Source organism: Gekko japonicus, unplaced genomic scaffold (genome assembly GCF_001447785.1).
Source record: "Gekko japonicus isolate JY-2015 unplaced genomic scaffold, Gekko_japonicus_V1.1 scaffold522, whole genome shotgun sequence".
NCBI classification, from domain to species: Eukaryota; Metazoa; Chordata; class Lepidosauria; order Squamata; family Gekkonidae; genus Gekko; species Gekko japonicus.
The window spans coordinates 665775-687159 of NW_015169790.1; the positions used below are offsets into that span (position 1 = coordinate 665775).

Below are 21385 nucleotides of genomic sequence, written 5' to 3' on the forward strand. Positions count from 1 at the left end.
TCTGGAGATGACCTGTCATTCCAGGGGATCCCCAGGTCCCACCTGGAGGTTGGAATCCCTAGCCCAGATTAGCTGGTACCTTCTATAGAGTGTATATTTCTTGGGGGTTGAAACACTCTTCCACCATTATTTAATTAACTAAAGTGCCATCAAGTTGCAGCTGACTTGTGGTGACCCCAGCAATGGGTTTTCAAGGCAAGTGAGAAGCCAAGGTGGTTCACCATTGCCTTCCTCTGCAGTCTTTCTTGGAGGTCTCCCATCCAAGTACTAATCAGGGCTGACCCTGCTTAGCTTCTGAGATCTGACAAGATTAGGCCGTACCATGCCACCTTCCTTCCAAATTAAAGAAATAAAAAATGATTATGAATAAAAATTGTATTTTTGAAAAACCTTACTGTTTGATGTTGAAATTAATGTCATCATGGAGCTTATTTTGCACATGAACATTTTTGTACAGATATATGCGAGTTGTAGTACCACCCTTCCGCCATTATTTAATTAACTAACCCAAACAACCATGACGCTGGGGGCAAATCAGCTTCACCTACTGCACAAATGCACATGTGACTTTGCAAGACAGGGGAAATTAACTCCTCTGCCTACCATGGCTATTATACAGGTGCAAAGTTGTTCAGCAGCAGTTCAAGACAGATGGCAGAGGGGTGAACAGATCTGTGACTTGCCTCTTGAGTGATTGTGGCTGCTGATTGCAATTATGTTCATCTGCCAAATCTGTTTGCATCATTTTGTGGCATTTTTGGTGGTGAAAAGTGCCATCAAGTGGCAGCCAACACTTTTCCCTACCACCATTTCTGCTTCAGCATTCTGCCTCTTCATTACCACCTCATTCTGCTACGTGGTTAGATTGGTTGGCAACAGTAAAGCGCACAATGCCAGATTTAATCCGTCAAGATGTATACAGAACAAGGAGTTAGAATAGTGTTTACTTTGAGCAGTTTTGCCCATCCCTTCTCATATGTGTTTCATGCTAAGGCCTAAGTAGAAACACCTTCTGTAAAGAAATTTTGTTAGATATGAAGTACTCTGAGTTCTTCAGGAGCTTTTTACAGTTGCTCCTGTATCAGGGCTATTAATGGAATTTCCCCCCCCCAGATGAAATCCTGTGTTTTGTATTCTAATTCATTTAGAAAACTGATATGCTACATCCTCCATTACCTCCTTGAGACAACTAACAAAGTAATATGCTGCATCCTCAGTCACCTCCTTGACACAACTAACAAAATAATAAAATTAAAATAAATGAAATTATAAAACCAACAGTGTAAACAAACAAGCCATAAATAAGCCATATATGCTTATTATATATTATAGAACGCAACTCAGCAGCCTAAAATGGTATTCATGAAACAGTCCTCAGGCTAGAAGCAGTTAATAAAAACAGCTAAAAATGATGTCCCCCCTCAGATCAAACCCTGGGTAAAAAGAAATGTTTTGGTATGCTGCATTAAGGAAAGTAAGCGAGTCACGCCACAGGGATGGCATTCCAAAGTTAAAGTGCCACCACCGAAAAAGCCCTGTCTCCCATTGTTAACTGCCTTACCTCTGCAGTTGGGGTAACAGTGAGCAGAACTTGGAAAGATTTTAACTGGCAGCCTGCCCAGTATGGGAGGAGGTGGTCCTTCACTGTTCTCTTTATACTGTCTGCAAACCACATAGGAGCAAATGAGAAACTCAGATGTTGCCAGCAGAATAGGATATGGCTCTGAATATCATACTCCGAACATTAGCACATAGGTAAAAGGTAAAGGTAGGTTCCCTTGCTCGAAAGCCAGTCGAGTCTGACTCTAGGGTTGCGGTGCTCATCTCCGTTTCAAAGCCGAAGAGACAGCGCTGTCTGAAGACGTTTCCGTGGTCATGTGGCCGGCATGACTAAACACCAAGGTACACGGAACGCTGTTACCTTCCCACCGAAGTGGTACCTATTTATCTACTTGCAATTTCTTGCTTTCGAACTGCTAGGTTGGCAGGAGCTGGAACTAGAGACGGGAGCTCACTCCGTCATGCGGCACACTCAGGTCTCGAACTGCTGAACTACTGACCTTCCACAGCCTGCAGTTCAGCATCTTAACCACTTGAGCCACCGCAGGAGGGGTAGCTAAAGTTTAATCAAATGGCTGGGCCAAGGAGGAAGTTCAATGTGACATTTATCCGCATCAGAACAATTGATAAGGGACCAACAATTACAGTAATGATTGCAGGGAAATGGGAAATTTGCTAAGCACAATGGAAGCAGTCATGATATCATGTAACATTGCTACTCAGGCCACAAACATACAAAAAAATATCATTGAACCTCTTGTGTCACTGTTTGTATGTAGATGTAAACATTGTTAATTTGTGGAAACTGATAAATCAAATTTGGGACACTATACATTTAAGGTTTGCAGCACCAACCTAAGAAATGCTAAACGAGATTGAAATCTCCCATTTGAAAATGTCTCATTACATTTGGAGTTTTAAAAATGATACATCTTGTAGTCTGAATTACAGATTTTTCTGTTTCCAGCCTTCAGAGAGAAGCCTGAGAATATCCAAATCAACCCTCTGCATGTTTATTCAGAAGGAAGTCTATGTGCAGTGAATTACAGCCTTAGTCCCCTGAGGCACCAAACCTAGAATGCGAATAATTTTTCCTGCCTTCAAACCTATTACTTTCCAAAATGTGCATGATTCATTTTATGTCATACTTTTGATTACCGGGTCTTGCCTCAGGATGAATCCTGCATTCTAATGGCTTGCAACATTACCTTTATTTCACCTATTTTGTCACTTTGAAACACTTCAGCCCTAGGCCTTTCCACCTTCACACTTTCCTGGACCCATATTAGCTAGTTTATTCTAATTAGTCCCTCTCCCCCACCCCCAAGTTTCACTTATCAAAGGACTCACTCATGGTCAAACACAAAAAAGTATCTCCTCTCCAGTTTGAAGTAACACAAAGTGAGATTCCCATTTCACATCCATTTAAATTAACACATATTTTCTTGGCAAAATCCCAGTTTGAGATCAAGGACTTCAATTTTCAATCATACTTTACTCATGTAATGGCAAGTTTCCTGGATCCTGAAAATCCTGTCCTAATTGCTAACAAGGATAGGAGAGGATCTCTATTCATATCTCTTAGAGTGCTTTCCCTTTACAGGGCTTTGTTTTCCAGCCAACGCAAGCTCTAAGCCAAGATTTAGACTCTGAGAGCAATCCTAAACATGTCTACTCAGAATCCTACTGTGGTCTATTCAGTGGGGCTTAAATTTGAAGGACTGCAGTGTTTGTGTAAGCAAACTGCTGCATGTCACAAGTGATTCCAGAGAAGAATGTGCTGTGAAATATGCATCCAGCAAATTGAATGGGGCCTGGATGAGCATCCACAAGTATCACCTACATTTCTGCACAGGAATCTGTGTTTTGTTTTTATTTTCAGATGTAACTCATCCATTAAAAATTCAATTTTAGTCCAGCATCCCATGTGCATCATATTCTGTTACCAGTCATTTAACTCTCTTATCTTTTCTCTGTCTAGTTCCTCTAGCATCATCTTGCTGTTAGAAATTGTTGTAAACTTCAGATTGGAGCTAGTGTCTATATGTTCAAAACTTTCCAGTATCTTAAAACATCCCACTTTGAGGCTTGCAGCAAGTAAAGGGAACCAGATGCTTGCATAACTTTTGAAGCCCAGGAATGAACAATACTGCCTCAAAGTGAGCTCCCTAGAAGGAGGCAATATCTGGATGGATATGTATTTCTTCTGTTATGGGCCTTTAGTTTAGGAAGAATTACATGGCCTTTATTGGCATTGGCCCAATGTCTTGCTTTTAATGCAAAAGCATCTCGGGTCAGGACAGCTGCCTTTGTCTTCTGTTGCAGGCCTTCTATTCCTTGGCTCTCATGTTTAATTTTGTCATATGAAGACTTTCAGCTTTGTGTTTGATCTATGGGAAGGCTGTTGATAACGGCCATCTCAAGAACTTGACCCTGAGAGATGCTGACATCATTGGCCTGTTTGTTTAGGCTGGAATTTTTTAATCACGGGACTTTTTTGGTCCTTCTGCTGCTAGCCTTCCCTCAACCCCTCTTGCTCTATTGTGCCTGCAAGTACTTTGACTCAGCAGGGCAAGAAAGAATAATATGTGGTTTCATGCTGGCTCCTCAGGCTCTAACAATATAACAGGGAGTGTGCTGTCTAGGGAGCTGAAATTCTGAAAGAGAAGCTTGGGAGCAAGTTTACATTCTGCAAACACAGACCTGTGCAGGGTTCAGATTCTGATCTATGGGCAGCCTATCTGGGGCTGAGTTGTAGGGACAATTTGGGGGACAGGTAACCTACAAACATCTAGAGCAGTGCACAGCAGGGGCCAATCATCTGCAATAAGATTTGAAAGACTGGGTGGTCCAGATCTTTAAAACACTGCAGAGCCAATTGGGAAGAATACCCATTGAGTGAAGAGGTGTTTACTTCTAAATATCTATAGGATGGGGTTTTAGATCATTTGAGCAGCTTGATTTCTGAAGTGAACCATTTCTAAGGAAACAGTACAGCTACATATAGTGTATATATGTAATGTGAATCTCTCCCTGATGTTGGGAACCAGACTGGCTATTGTATGTTGCTGTAGTTTCTGCCTTTGACAGTATCAGGCTGGAACTGAAGCAGCAATCCTGTATCTCCTCTTCCACTCTGTCCTGCAGTCACACTGAGTAACGTAAAATGACAGATAATGTTACAAATTTTCTGCCCCTACAAGCAGCAGCCAATGAAGTGGAATGGGGAAAAGGAAATCTCCAACACTCATGTTGTGTGTTTTGCATTACTAGCAGTGTCACCCCTCTGACAGGATTGACCTCAATGGAAGGCTGTAACTCAGTATCACTGAGGAAAGGGTGAGAAGCAGGGTTGCTAGCAGATGGTAAAACCATAGAGTTTCGGGTGATACCTAGACATCCAGGTTTTCGCTTCCAGGTTTCTCCTCCTGCTGCTCTGAGTGGTGGCAGGAAGAAAGGGTTGCTTGAGGGAGGCCTCCTGCGATAGTGAGGGATCTAAAGCAAAAAATAGGGACCACGGTGTGGAAAGTACAAAATGAATAAAAACACAGTGTTTATAGAATGACAAAAAATATCCTACAAAATAGTTTCAAAGAAAGAAGTCTTATTGTTGTATTAAATAAAATGAAAATAAATTGTAATTATCCAAATACATAATTATCTTATTTATATATGTCAAATCCAATAAGTACTACTAGGGATTTGATTTGATTTATTCAGTTTATAAATGGCACCCCCCGAAGGGCTCAGGGCAGTGTACAATTTATAACAGTGTATCAATAAATAAAACAGTTTAAACAAATTCAATAAAAACAGTTAAAACAATTAAGGCCCTGTTCACATGAGGCGTTTTGGGCCGGGAGAGGGACGGATCGGGGCCGCATCAAACGGGCGCGATCACACAGCAACATCTGGCAATCGTGCCGTGGCCGTCCCCGATCCGTCCCAACCGCCCGAAACGCGCATCAAAGAAGAACCACCTACCTGGGTGGTTCAATTGAATGGGCCGCAGCAAATGCGGCCGTGGGATTGCCGGCGCGTCTTTTTGCCGGCGCATCCCCTGCCCCCTGCCGTACTGCGCATGCTCGAGCATGCGCAGTTCGGCAGCCTCCCCCTCCCACTCGTCTCTTCCTCCCCGGCATCTGATCGTGCCAGGGAGTGATGCGCCGCGGCTGAGGGGATCCGTGGGATCCTGCCGCGGCGTCTCAAGTTTGGTGCGGCTCTGATTAGCCGCGTTTCAGCCGTCCCGTGTGGCAGGGATCTAAGTGTAACAATATGTCCTTCTGAAGGCGTCTGGTGTCAATTTGTACCCTCCTCATGGAGGGGTGGGAAGGGCAAGATATGAAGGCTGAGCTTGGTGGTAAAAGATTGCTGTCCTCAACTGTACACCTGGTGGAACATCTCCATCTTGTAGGCCCTGCAGATCATAAATAAACAAGTCCAATTTCCGAGAAAGGTGCATTAATAATACAAGAATTCAAACTTGACAGCATTAACATTACATAACAAGACCAAAAGTAAACATTTGTAAACAAAATTGATATGGGTCTTTACCTGGCAACCCCAGTGAGGAGCTGCTTCTTTCAGTATCTTACCTACATATTTATTTATTTATTTGTTTGTTTGTTTGTTAGACTTTTCTACCCCACCCTCCCGCTGAAGTGGCTCAGGGCAGCTTACAGTAGTTAAAAACCAGTATACAATTAATAGAATATCAAGTCTAAAACAATAATGTCACCTTTCAGCCTGAGTCCAAAAGCTTACAGCTCTTTGGAGTACAAACAATGTTGGTGATGTAAGAAATCTCCCTAATTTTCCTACCTTCTGTTCTTTACTGATTGTCTTATATAAATATGCCTTATCCTTGAATCAACACCATTGGTCTATCTTGCCACGTACAATCCTCTGGCAGCAGGACCTAAGACAAAAGCTGTTCCCAATCCTGCTCACGGGATATATTTGAGACTGGACCTAAGACCTTAGACATGCCAGCCATGTGCTCTTCACAGAGCTATGCCCCACCCTCTTGTGCTATTGGACCTTCACCTATGACCTCAAATGGCTCAATAGTTAGGATGTCTAAGGTATGTTTGAGAAAGGAAATATCAATAATATAATGAGAATTAATGGCTATTGTCATATTTTACTGGTAGTTATGTGACTCTTCACTCCATCTTGGTGCCTAGGATGATCAAGAATTTTCCAGCTGGCTGCATACAGGAATTGGTCTTTAAAAATCTGGCATCTCCAGCTGCCTATAGATCATTAAAATTTCCACGGCACATTTGCATGTCTGAAGGTATTGCTCAGATATCCTGGCTAAAGTCCCACTTGGCTAATTATTCTGCTAGCTGACCTATATTCCCTGTCAGACTCACCTCTGAAGAACACCCTTTACTTCCTTCCTGCTCCAGCCTGCTATGCACTGTTAAAATAATTAACCACCCCCAGAGGTGGTTTTATTTTTATAGGAAATGAGTACCAGCTGTCTCTTGTACCTGCTTGGAAGAACATTGTCTTTTGACATGTTTGCAGTGCCTAGCATGCAGTTGTGTGTTCATGGGTGACTTCCTTAGAGCACATTGCTAATTAATTCACAATAACAAAAAATGTTCACATCTAAAGGTCGGGAAACATTTGAAATATATTTAAATATGCCCTAGAAGATGACACTAGGAACCCTTCCAAAATGGTTTGAAAGGGAAAAGGGCAGATTTTTTTTTTTAAGTTTACCAGGTGTAAACCGTAATGGAGCACTAGAAGGCCAAGGGATGGGCAATGAATCATTTATAACCTGCCATTCTCCCCAGTGGGGCCCCAAAGCTGCTTACATCATTCTTCTCTCCTCCATTTTGTCCTCATAACAACCCTGAGACAGGTTAGGCTGAGGGTATGTGACTGGCCCAAGGTCACCCAGTGACCTTCCACAGCAGAGTGGGGATTCAAATCTGGACCCCCCATCTGCTGTCCTTGATTAAATCTGGGAGGTGCTGAAGTGTTAGTGTAACCTCAGGTACTTGCATCAAAGAAAATGAGAGGGAATTTTTTTATTTAAAACTTTTACATACCATCTTATCTCAATGGACTCAAGGTGGCAATTTCAGAAATACATAGAATTCATGTACATAAAAGGTATGTGTTAGGGTACAACAAGCCGTGTACCCACAAGGATTTCCAGGAGGCATTTCATTTTCCCTGTATCCCCCTTCCCACTGTTTTCCTCTTTCCCTTCCCTGAAATCCCCTGTAGCCTCTCCCCTTTTTCTTCTTTCTTCTCTTCTTCCCACCCACCCACTCACCTACCTTTATCTGGCTCCGTCTTCAGCTTTCCATCTTTGTCTTCCCTGGACCTGACATAAAGGCAAACTTAATGTTACCATCTTTAAAAAGTTGGGCCCAGATTCCCCAAACCCACCATGTTTCTTGCAGCCACACAGCAGCTGCTCGGAACAGCTTCTTTCTTTCTTTTTCTTTTTTAAAAGGAGAGCCCAAACAGGCTTGGAATAGAACCACAGGGGGAGGAAGGGCGCCTGCCCCTCCCTGCCAAGCCATATTCCCATGTGTGTAAACCACACCAGGCCGGGGGGGAGGGGTGATGTGGCAAATCTGCGCATGTGGAACAGAAAATTCAGTGAAATAATTCTCCCAGCACAGTTTTTGTAACATGTATCTTAGCTTTCATTTCCCCCACAGTCACACGAGCTTTGGGGGAAAGGAATTGTTAAAGAGCAGAGGCCCTATCCTGGGCATGTGCAGCTCCAGAGTGGGGCAAATTACACCCCCCTGGGCTATTTTTAGCTCAGAAAAATAGTGCAGTGGGGAGGCAGAAGCCTTTCCTTCCCCAACTCCATCATTTTAGGAAAAGCCCTGACACGCTTTAAAAATTGCTTTCCCTGCAGCTGCTGTTTGATAGTGAGTTCCACAGACTCAGCTTGCCAAAATTTGCAACACGTACTTTGGCCATAAGCGTAGCTTTAATTCAGACTTCATTATAAAACCCATATCCTTCCTTCCTTCCTTCCTTCCTTCCTTCCTTCCTTCCTTCCTTCCTTCCTTCCTGTTTGTTTATTTTGTTGGACTTTGCCCTCCCTCCCCTGTAGAGCAGGCTTAGGGTGGGTTACAACAGTCTAAAATATACAAAGATTTAAAACAGAATGTAATTTTTAAAACAGTTACAATATAATATTAATATATATAATATAAAAAACCTTAAGAGGTGCCAGCGAAACAATTTAATGAATAGGATGAAATTCCATATTGTGCATCACTGCAGACTGAAACAAAACAAGGGAAGTGAGCGAGTGAGGAAGCAGCTATGGTGGACTATAGATGCTGCTGAGGCAGAGCTCAGCAGAGCAGAGCAGGGAAAGCCATTCTAGATGGATTGTTGCCGCCTCAACCATATGTATATTTACATACATAATTCACCAACTTTTATGTTCATGGAAAGTAAGAATGTTAATAGAAATGATTAAGGGATGTAACACACACACGCCTGTATATTTTTAATCACCAAAATTCCAGTATGACCAATAGGGTCTGCTATTATTTCTGGAACACTGCTATGCTAACATTATCAGTCTTCAGAGAGTGCAGCTTCAAAGCTAGAGACAGCATTCAACAAAAATGCCATCGATGGCCTCACCACTTTTTACGTTGCAAACAACAAAAGATGGCCATTACTTCATGCTCCGAGTCTGAGCTCTCGGAGTCATCTGGCTGGTTGCTCTTTGAAATAGGATGCTAAATTAGATGGGCTTCTGTCTGATCCAGCTGGTCCATTCATATATTTTAAATATCCTCTCAGTATATGTGTGACCCAGAGTATTTAGAGGTTTATCATTCAACAACACCTCAAGTTGGTCACAGTTGAGAAACTGGGGTGGACCAGTGCAGATCCTGGAGCATCTGAATCCGAGTCTGGCACTTGGGCCTCTGTGTTCCACGGCAGCTCTACTCTCTGCTGTTCTCATGATCAGAGTTTCCCCCCTCTCATTGGTGGTGCCACCATGTGGGCCCAATCCCTGAGCAACCTTTTGTTACATGCTCATGAGACAAGATTGACAGTGTAAATTCTAGGAAAAGTGGCAAGGGTTGAATTCCTCTATTGACAGATATGATTGGTTACCCCTTTCAAAAAAGCTTTAGCAGAAACTTGCCTTTCCTGGGGCAACCTTTGCTGCCCCTTTCTCACCCTCTCCTTCCCTCAGGCTCTCTCAGGGTGGAGTGCAGGAGGCCACCTGTTATTAACTCCCAGTCTATATAGCAAACTTTACATATATCTGGCAGCTAGTGTTTTTTTTAAAATACATATATAAAGGGTCACAATGTGAACTCTTTTATCCAAGGGCTCTCAGAGTTTTGGAAGATGAGAGAAAAAATATCTCAGCCAATGAAAGTAAGTGCCAAAGCCATCTGAATTATCTCTTTCCAAAATGGATCACCCCAGTGGAATGGACATGTACTCTTACTATGTTTATTCCCACCTTCACTTCCCTACCTTTGTCGTCTCCCCTGTGCTTATGGTTGCCAACTCCATGTTGGGGAATTTTTTGGAGATTGAGGAGTAGAGCCTAGGGAAGATGGGATCTTTAAAAGGGGAGGCACCTCAGCACGGGTGTTAAGCTATAGAGTCCACCCTCCAAAGCAGCTGTTTTCTCCCGAGGAACTGATTTCTGTCATCTAGAGATTGGTTGTAATTCTGGAAGATCTCTAGGCCCCAACTGGGGGTCAGCAGCCCTATATAAATTCTTCCATGTAGGGCTCAGGTTTCTTGTATTCTGTAGATCATCACACACATTGATGATTCTATATAAATAGTCCCTCTCCCAATGTAGAAATGCATTATAATCAGAATAGAACGGGATAGAATTGTATGTACAATTTGGTTCTGCAAAAGGCAAATCCTATGAAGTTTTTACAAAATTCCTCAAACTACCATTTCTTTACAAATTGCTGAAACGTATCTAGTGCTCGGGAAGCTGCGGTGGCTCAAGTGGTTAAGACGCTGAACTGCAGGCTGTGGAAGGTCGGTAGTTCAGCAGTTCAAGACCCGAGTGTGCCGCATGACGGAGTGAGCTCTCGTCTCTAGTTCCAGCTCCTGCCAACCTAGCAGTTCAAAAGCAAGAAATTGCAAGTAGATAAATAGGTACCACTTCAGTGGGAAGGTAACAGCATTCTGTGCGCCTTGGTGTTTAGTCATGGCGGCCACATGACCACAGAAACGTCTTCAGACAGCGCTGGCTCTTTGGCTTTGAAACGGAGATGAGCACCGCAACCCTAGAGTCGGACTCAACTGGCTTTCGAGCAAGGGAACCTTTACCTTTACCTTATCTAGTGCTCATTTTCCTCTGGTGGAAGAAGGGAGATTTTCACAGATTCTGCCCCATCCCTGCAGACCCCCAGATTGCATCCAGCACTCTTCCTGGGGTCCCCTTTACCCTGGAGGAGGAGAAGAAGAGATTGGATTTATACCCCGCCCTTCTCTTGGAGTCTCAGAGTGGCTTACAGTCTCGTTCCCTTCCCCTCCCCACAACAGATACTCTGTGAGGTAGGTGGGGCTGAGAGAGCTCTGAGAGAACCTCTCTTGAGAGAACAGCTCTGAGAGAACTGTTACTGACCCAAGATCACCCAGCTGGCTGCATGTGGAACAGTGGGGAATCAAACCTGGTTCTCCAGATTAGAGTCCACCACTCATAACCACTGCACCAAACTGGCACTTCAGGCAACTTTGTGGACTGCAGTGAAAAGGAGAGGGATCGACTTCTGTTTTGTAATTGGAGCTCAGGAGGGAAGGCAGCGTGGTATAACCTGCTGTCATCAGATCTCAGAAGCTAAGCAGGGTAGGATGGGAGACCACCAAGGAAGACACTGCAGAGGAAGGCAAGGGCAGGTCATCTCTGCTTCTCAAACGCCATGAAAGCTCCCTTGCTGAGGTCATCATCAGTCGGTTGTGATTTGATCGTACTTACATGCTTAGATATGTAACTGGAGCTGTGCTCACAGTTCATTGTGTTCAGCTAATTCAGATTTGTGCTAAAAGAAATGTTTCTTCAAAACTGTTTATCAACTGATTTGACAGGTAATTTCACACCTTTTTGAGAACTCTGAATTTGCATAAACTAGAAGGAGCAATTCCATTTTGTTTTAAACTAACTGTAATCTTTTTGGAAATTCTTTTGGTTCACTTTTTTAAAAAACTGGGCTTTGATAGATGAAGGTAGAATTTTAAAAATGTAAACCAATACATATGGTCCATAAGTGCTTTTTTGGGACATGTTACATTTCAGTGCTGTTCTTCAAGATGTTAACACATATTTCACTCCTAAACCAGCGCCTTCTGAATCAGATCAGAGCAACTCTAACCTTGATACCTTATCTCCACAAAGCTTTACTCAATGGATTTATACCATTAAATGATCTTGTTTTAAGTATGTGACCCTTATAAAAACATCCAGTGTTGCTTCATAATCTGCCTGTTCTTACAGATAATTCTTTTTCCCCTCCTTTGCCAACCTACTTGGCATCAAAGGATTCAAGTACAATAGCAAAACTATGATCCATATCCCTTGTTCTATTTCTGCACATTCTTCCACTCCGCCCCCAGACTAACCGTACTGCAAAAGTGTTGTTTCCCTCTCCTTTTGATAGCTTTGTTTATATTATACTTGCACCTCGAGGAGTTTATTTATTACCTGCCCCTGGAAACACCTTGATACTGCGTAGGACTGGTTGAACAGGAATAGTTGGTGCGATTATAATTAAAATAGGTCAAATTGTTGCATTTCTTCACTGTCCTTAGTTCCACAGCACATTTATTAAGCTGTATATCACAGCTGTAAAGATCCAGGACAGCAGTTCTGAAATGTTCACAATAAAGGTGGGTGGAAGCAGAGATCCACAAGCCACTGTAGCCAAACTTTGTGGGTTTCTAAAATATGAATTGGTTTTACCCCAACGCAGTATTTTGCAGTGCTGCACTTTGAGTTTATCACAGTACAATACTTGACAAGAGCATGCTGACTCACCCTTGCAGCAAACACTAGCCCCATGGTGAAACCATGGCAGAGAAAGGCCAAGTGACATGCCCAGGGCTAAATAGCAATGAAGTGGCAGAGCAATGATTACAACATGCCACTTCCTGACACGTGGCCATATGCACGTTTCTTCAGCTCACGCTTCGTCCCACATCATTACAAAGTAATTGACTTTTAAAAATCTATGCGGCCTGCAATGAGACCATGATGAAATCTCAAAACCGGCCCAGCCCTCCTTCTGCAGGCTGCTTAGAGAACGCAAAGAGGCGGGGTTTGGGGAAGAAAAAAAATTGCTTATTGGGCTGAAGGATAAAATGAGGTGCCTGTCTTACTGATGGCCTGATGGTGCTCGGTTCTCACTGTGGTTTTATTCCATTTCTTTTGGGGGGAAAGGATTTAGTAAGGCAAGGATGAATGAAGCCCGGCCACGTTATGTCATCAACCGCCCTGCTTATTCTATCAATGACTTTGATGAAGAATTTGAAAGGAAAAGTAGAAGTTACCCTCTTGGAGAGAAAATAAAGAATCTTTTCAGGTATGTAGAATGCTGTAGATTTTTGTTCTAAAGTAAACATACATAGTAGAATTGTTTATAGTTGATGGTGCACAGTTCAATAGAAGCTCATAATGAAATACTGTCAGTATATTTGTGTAAATCAAGGTGCAAACATGAACTTAGAGTGCAACCAGTGACTTCAGTGGCCTTAGAAGGGTGCATTAATCCAATAAACCTAGGAAGAAGCCTTTTCCAACAAAATTTTCCAACTGAATTTGCAACCCAAGGACAATCAACAAGCACTGGGCAGCAATGGACATCCAAACATCAGTGGGCATATACTGAGTTCTTCCTGATGGCCAGGAACCAATAAAGCAAAGCAAAGGAACTTTTATGAGTTACTCAGTAATGAGCTAGTCTGTTTCCACTGTCAAAACTGGGAGACAGATTAGAATTAACAAATTGTGGGGATAGGAGAAGACCAAAGAACACTGGGAATCAGAGAGGGGGAAAACGTTATTAGAGAACATAAAGGCAAATAAAGCAACAGGTTTATTGATTCACAGTCATCATTCCCTTCTAGTTGGTGGGTGTTGTTCCTAGAAAAAGCTTTTTTTTTCTGGAAGGAAAGAACAGCAACACTGATAAATACCTTCTAAGGAATCTGACTCAGTCTTCACATTAACAAAAGAATTTATTAGGAATGTTTTTAAAAGAACAAGGTAACAGTGAAAGGATGAACTAAATAAAGTGTTACCTAAGGACAAACATTCACTGTGATTAAAAATCCAGTTGTTGATCCTTTATTAAAAGGTAAAGGTTCCCTTGCTCGAAAGCCAGTCGAATCCGACTCTAGGGTTGCGGTGCTCATCTTCGTTTCAAAGCCGAAGAGCCAGCGCTGTCCGAAGATGTTTCCGTGGTCACGTGGCCAGCATGACCAAACACCAAGGTGCATGGAACGCTATTACCTTCCCACCGAAGTAGTACCTATTTATCTACTTGCAATTTCTTGCTTTCGAACTGCTAGGTTGGCAGTTCTTCAAAGCAAATTTAGGTTCATTTTATCCAGTGATATTCTTCATCATGTGCATACAAGCATATGCTCTGCCATAGAGCTATAATACCTCCTTATTAGGTAGGGGCTAATACAACAGTTCTTAATAGGGATTAAAATAGCTTCAGTGATACACCCTACATGAGTGTTTTCCCTGAATGCCATTTTATTTCTTCTTTATTAACCCCAGAGTGCTTAAAGAAATGAGATATAGTCCATGAAACAAAATAAAGGATGCAGGCTCTGCCCTTAAATTTACAATCTAATAGATAGATATGCAAGGGAAGGGAAGGAGAAGAGGAGGAATCAGAGGACTGAGATCAGTTTTTAAAACACCAGAATAAAGAGTTCTTATCAAACATTAAAATATGGAATGATTCATATGCCTTACAGAGAATATATGTGAATTATGTGTGAAAGTAATGTGCAGTAGCTTCTTGAGCCACAAGAACCCCTCTGGGACATGTGTGCTACACAGACCTTTTTGTAGACACCCACTGAATTACTCCACACTTCCTAAATGGAGGTAGTTAAAAGGAAAGGTCATTGCTGTGGAAAAGGGATCAGAGTTTTAAATTTCACCACATTTGTGAACTTGGTGTGTATTCCTTTGCCATATGAACATGTGAAGCTGCCTTATACTAAGGGTCAGATGTTTGGTCTACTAAGGTCAGTACTGCATATTTAAAAGGGGAGTAGCCTTCCAAAGTCTTCAGTAGAGGTCTTTCACATTACTTACTGCCTGATCCTTTTAAAACTGGAGGTGTAGGGATTGAACCCAGGAGCTTCTGTGTGCCAACCAGATGCTCAATCCCTGAGCCATTGCCCCACTCTACCAGACAGGACACATTCTCTATACAGTGGTGCTCACCAATAATTATACCTACAGCAAAGCTTCCTGTGGCCCTGTTGTACAACAGACATAGATGCTTAATTCAGCCCTCATTTTATACAGAAGAGTCTTATTATGGGGTCGGCCAAACACATGGCCAGATGCACGGTTTCCATAGTTACTTCCTGAGTTTCCCAATTTAGTAGACAATAAGGAGTGTCAAGATATTTAAAGTTATAATGATAAAATGTGCACACCATCGAATACTGGCACAGAAAAACAAACAACTGTCAATTAGGCACTGGCGATAGAACATTAGTGTTCTCAGCAATAAGTGTTTCTATTGCACTTCCAGGACAGCTATTTAACGTACTTATTCTCTAGATGTCGGCATCTTGAAGGCATAGCCAAGCAAGCATTAAGTGAGTAAACTGGACACAGTCGGGCTACACAGCAATTCTCATGTTGACTTTAGATTTGGGTGGCACCCAACATGACTGAATGGTCTCTTAAGAGGCAAGAGGTGTGGAAGCATGCCAAGGCAGCACTGCTCCCAGTCCCTGTGTGCCTTCGCAGGTGCTCAGAACAGTGTCAGCCAGGGCAGAAAAATTATAGTCGCTTTAAGAAAACTTCACCCAATGGCCAATATATGGGATATATTAAAGCTAGGTAGCATTACCAATCCTCATGGAGTATTAGTCATTACCGCCAGTTGCAAATGAATAACACCTTGTCTGGCATAAACCATAACAGTGAGCAGAAAAGTCTGTTCGCTGGAAGAGTGCATAGTAGAGATAATTAATGTTATATGGAAACTGCAAAGTTAACTGAGAGTGAATGCAAGTTCTATAAGCAGTTCAGAGAAAGATAGTACTGATTTGCACAAGGTCTGTGTATGGGGTGTGTGTGCTTATTATTTCAATCAGGAATGAAAAAAAAGCCTTGTTCCCATAATTTTGGTTGATGTACCATCACAAAGTTCCAGAAAGGTGACTGAGACATACTGGCTTGAACCCACAGTAGAAGCATTGCGTGATCACTTCACCAACATTTTGCTCAAAGGTTGTGAGAACGAAGTTTTTGATACACTGAAATGCATACAAAGGGCAGGCCAACCTTGTTGTTGTTCAGTCGCACAGTCGAGTCCGACTCTTCGCGACCCCATGGACCAGTTCACGCCAGGCCCTCCTGTCTTCCGCTGTCCTCTGAAGTTGGCTCCATTTTATGTTCGTTGCAGGCCAACCTTATCATACAGCTAAAAAGACCACATCTGTACTGGAATTTACACTGGGTTGCATCTTCCCAGCAACAATATAAAAACAGTTTGGAAGGAAAGTTGCAATTTAGCAATAAAGATGGCCTCTTTCAACTCCATTGCTATTCCATGAATCACAACATCACTCCTCATGACACCCCCCCCCAAATTAGCCATGCATTGAAGCTACCAATTGACATCTGGCAATACCATGAAGGCCATGATGACCTCACTTTCTCATTCCATGACTCTGAGCGTACTGCCATGAAGAGCCGTAACATCTCTTCCAGCACAGTTAACATCAGAGGGCCAGTTTGGTGTAGTGGTTAGGAGCGCGGACTCTAGTCTGGGAGAACTGGATTTGATTCCCCACTCCTCCACATACAGCTGCTGGTGCAACCTTGGGTCAGTCATAAGTTCTTTCAGAGCTGTTCTCTCAAGGGCAGTTCTTGAGAGAACTCTCTCAGCCCCACCTACTTCACGGGGTGTCTGTTGTGGGGAGAGGAAGGGAAAGGGATTGTAAGCCACTCTGAGACTCCTTTGGGTAGTGAAGGGCAGGGTATAAATCCAATCTCCTCTCCACTCCTCCTCTTCTCCTCATAGCCAAGTATTGCATGTCTGCAGCTGAGGATTCTAATCCACTGACAGCCCACAGGAACAGAATAATCGTTTGTCAGGGGGAACAGCCAGGCCCACAAAGCCATACTTCTGAGAGCCTCATGCATCCTAAGCATCTGTGGATTGCAAACAACCACTTTTTTTTCCAGGGAAAAAGGTAGGATCACTCAAAGATGGGAAGACTGCCAATCAGAACTGTCACCCTAAATCCATCACCAAGTGGCTAGGAGGACTGCCAATCACAACAATCAGCCTACCGCCATCACCCAGTTGTTTTACACAAAGAAGGCATGCCTCTGGGGAAAGGATCTAAATCTTATTACAGGCCCAGGGGTTCCACACAGATGATACTAATAACACTGCATACAACATTTCAGTATTGGTGTCACATAGAGAGGAATAGGGTTGAGGAAAGGAAGACACTTGGACAAAGAATTGAAGCTACAGTAGCAACCTCATAGGAAGCAAACATGCTAACTGCTCAGAGAGAAAGAACCAGAAGAAAGAATATTGGGGTTCACATCCCACCCCAAGGAGAGACAAATGCAGTCTCCTCAAGAGAAAGTCCACACTTTGGGGATAAATCTAGAAGCTATCATTTTAGATAGGAAAGAGCATCAGAAATGGTACCTCCCACTCCACAGACCAACGCTAATCCCTCAGCTACACAGAAGAGAAGCGCGTGATGAAGCCAGTATAGTCTTCCGGGTGCCAAAACTGTGACAGACCACTTCCTGCCCCCACCACACAGGCATGGACAACCCTACCTGCATAACCTAGCCCCTGTAGCCACTGTGAGTGACGTAAGGACCACTGCCTTACATCAGTTAGGCCCTAGCTGCAGAGTTCTCTTCCAGTTATAGCCATGCCCACCCATGTTACACTGGTTGATTGCTGGTAGTTGCTAGTTATTATTCACCAGATCTTGTTATCTATGTCACACCTACATGTAGCCCAACTGCATGGTTTTGCATACGACCAGTAACCAAGGGAGACAGTAAGCTGTGGGATCCTCCCCCTTCACCACTGCTGGTGCTCCACTGGCTAGACTGGACAAGATGTGGCCAGTCAGGTCTACTGGATATGATGCTAGAGAGTTCCTTGGGCCCTCCTCCAATTTTTGTCCAATTTTGAAGAAAGCTGAAATGAGGAGAAAGCAGGATAAAGGAAGAGCCCTCTTAGCTACTTACAGATACTGCTGCACCTGGTACATTTCTGTTGGTAGAATGGCTTTTAAAGCACAAGAACTCTGCTGGGACAAATAGGTTCCCCACTCTCTGCAGACATGGGGGGTGAGAAGAGAGAACCCCTTGCCTCTGTACATGTTGAATGGTAGCTCAGTTGGCTATGGAAACATGGTGATAGGGTTGACTAATGAATAGGTCCTCATGTAAGAATTTATAAATGTATAACTAAGAAACAGTTTCATTACCTGTTGGTTTTCTCATTGATCCCTACTTTCCCACTGAGTGTGTCTTCACCTGATATTCCTACTGATGTCTCCATCTGGGGGTTCACCAGCTAGATATGGCTGCCAGGACAATACTCACACAACCATTGCAGAAAGGTGGAAGTTACTCCCTTCTGTTGTTCAGGCTTGTTGCTCTGTGTGATTCCTATCCTACAAGGAAGTATATATGCAGAGGTGACTGTTTGGCCAGCAATGCCAATGCTTGGAGTAGGGTGCTTGGTACTTCAAAAGCTTCCACTTTGGAAATCTAGTTTGAAAGGCAGTGTGTAAAATTTTCCCTTACAGGCTCAGTTGTTATGTCTTAATATATGTGAGCTGTGTTCTCTTTCTGGGATTCATAGATTCCTGTTGTTGCACTATGATGATTAGTTTCTGAGTGAGCTGGTACCTGTTGTGATGGAGGGAGGCAGATAGGGACATGTGGGCCATGAGTCTTCAGGAGCTGTTAATTATCATTTAGGTACAACAACAGAGGCCCCGGTCACACAGGAGGATTTGCCCCGTGGAACGGACGGATTGAGGGCGGATTAAACCGGCGCGATCAAATGCCAACATCTGGCAAGTGTCACGCACCCACCCCCAACCCGTCCCTTCCGGCCGAAGATGCAGAGTTTAAAAAACCCTACAAAACATTACTACCTCCTGGAAAACCCACAGCACGGGCAGCCATGTTATCACCAACGCACCCATCTCCTGCAGCATGCAAGGCCCTCTGCCGAACTGCGCATGCACACACATGCGCAGCTGACTCACCTCACTCTCCTGTTCGTGGCTTTCCCCTTGGCATCTGATCGCACTGGGGAGCATATGTGCAGCGGCTTGGGGGATCTGTCTGATCCTGCTGTTGCGCTTCTCTTTTGCTGCGGCTCTAAAAAGCCGCACTTCCGCCACAGCTTGTCCTGCAGTGTGACCGGGGCCAGAGATTCATTTAGATACAACAGCAATTTTATGCTGGAACTTGGGTGGAACTTGGGTGGAACTTGGGTGGAACTTGGATGGAACTTGGGTAGAACTTGGGTAGAACTTGGGTAGAACTTGGGTGACTATAGTGTTAGGGATGGGAACAAACTGGGAAAATGTGTCTTGTTTCGGTTTGTGATTTGTGGTATGCCTGCTTCATGAGCCACAAACCCTCACAAACATTTAAGAGCTGAACAAACTGGTTTGGTTTGTGAAATTTGTGATGCAGTAGAACAGCTCCCCAACATGCTAAAGACACCAAACTTGCAGGCAGTCTCCAGCTGACTCCCCTCTACCTGCCCTCCAGGTTTGGTGAGGATTGGATTTACGGATCCAAGTTAAGGACCCCCAAAGAAGGTGCCTGTGCCCCATCCTCCATTGTTTCCAAAGGAGATAAAACCAGCAAAAAAGCAAGGGCAATAGAAGCCCCACAGAACAGGATCAAAGTCCCACACGATTTCTGCAGTAGAAACTGAAGGTGGGGGGCATTTTTGCAAGCACAGCAAAACCAGTGCCACTGTGGCAGTGAAAACCCAACAGGACTAAGGTCAAACCAGAGAATCTCTGCAATAGAAAGTTAAAGGTGGGGCATTTTTGCAAGCCCAACAGAACTAGTGCTATGTACTAGTGACCAGCAGAACCCAGTGCCATTGTGGCAATGTCAACTCAACAGTACTGATGTCACAAAGTGAGAATTTATAAACAAAGTCCTGGAGGCAGCGGAACTGGATAAATTGACTTTATTGATAAAAGGTTTAACAGACTCTACATTCCAGAATACTTGGGTATGGTTTTATAACTGGTACGATAATCACATGTAGGCAAGTTTATAGTGGACAGATTATTCATTTATTAATTGAAAGTATATATTCCATTGACGTAGAGATAGATGGTTACTTCACACAGTACACAAGAATAGAGAACAATGTTGATTAGGCATAAGCACAATGTTTGTTAAAAAGAATAATAACCCCCATATATGTGTGTATGTTTGTATGTTTATTTTTTGTTTGTTTGTGTAAAATATGCAAAAAATTTAATAAAATTCTGCCTTTTGGGGCAGTTAAAAAAAACAGTACTGATGTCTAGCACAGAGTCACACTTCAAGCAAGGGAGGGATTACAAGACCAGCAGAACCCAGTGTTGATGTGGCAATGCCAGCTTAATCACAAACCATGTGGGGGGGCATTTTTGCAAGCCCAGCAGAACCAGTACAATGTACAGAGTGCCCAGCAGAACCCAGTGCCACTGGCATTGCAAGCTTAAAAGGACTGATCTCAGAGCACAGAGTCACAAATCCAAGTAAGGGGGGTGGGATTTTGCTATTTCTGTGCAAGAAAATGGGATGTGAACACAGTGGAAGGCTGCAAAGGGGAGAAAACCCACTTGAAACTGCAACACCGACTATGTAGTGCACATGGAGGTCATTCAGAGGATCCAAGCCATGATGCTTAGTACTCCAGGGAAAAACCTAGGTTGTAGATTTTAATAAAATTTCATTTAACTCCCAAGACTTTAATTTTATTGAGTTGCTACATAAAGATGAACAATTATCAGCAAGAATGTACCCAGATATCATGTCCTCCAGCACTTAAGAGATGCTGAGATAATGGGGTATGAACAATCAGTGCCATAAACACAATGACAGTGCAATTATGATTTAAAGGAAGTAATTCATTTTTCCCCTGTGTGCCTGCAGTGGTGAAAAAGACTAACAACAGTTCTTTACTCTGGCTGCTCTAGGAATGGGTGACCCTAACCCTTTATAATTTACCCCAGAAACGTAATGTCAGTGCTTCCTGATAGTAATTCCATGTCTGTGTTTTGTTCCTTCTCTAGATGTTCACCATCCAGGCTCAAGCTCATCATGTACAGCTTGTTTCCCATCCTCTTGTGGCTCCCGAAATACAAAATCAAAGATTACATAGTGCCTGATGTTCTTGGTGGTATCAGTGCTGGAACTATTCAAGTGCCTCAAGGTGTGATAATATTGCTATGTAGAAAAGCAAGCCATAAATAAATTAAACGAATATTATTCAGAGGTTAAATTGTGTAGCTTCCTCAGGACAAATGTGTAGATATCTGCCTTGAGTCCCAGTAAGAA

At 43.2% G+C, this 21385-nt stretch overlaps 1 protein-coding gene across 1 annotated transcript in view; it reads left to right on the forward strand.

The window, feature by feature from the left end:
* Positions 1–12995: 12995 nt before the first annotated feature.
* SLC26A9 (solute carrier family 26 (anion exchanger), member 9) overlaps positions 12996–21385 on the forward strand; it is a 50753-nt gene continuing 42363 nt past the window's right edge. The window contains exons 1-2 of the mRNA XM_015417016.1: positions 12996–13130; positions 21121–21260. Coding sequence (XP_015272502.1) covers positions 13006–13130; positions 21121–21260 — 265 coding nt within the window. The 5' untranslated portion in view covers positions 12996–13005. The remainder of the gene's footprint in view (positions 13131–21120; positions 21261–21385) is intronic.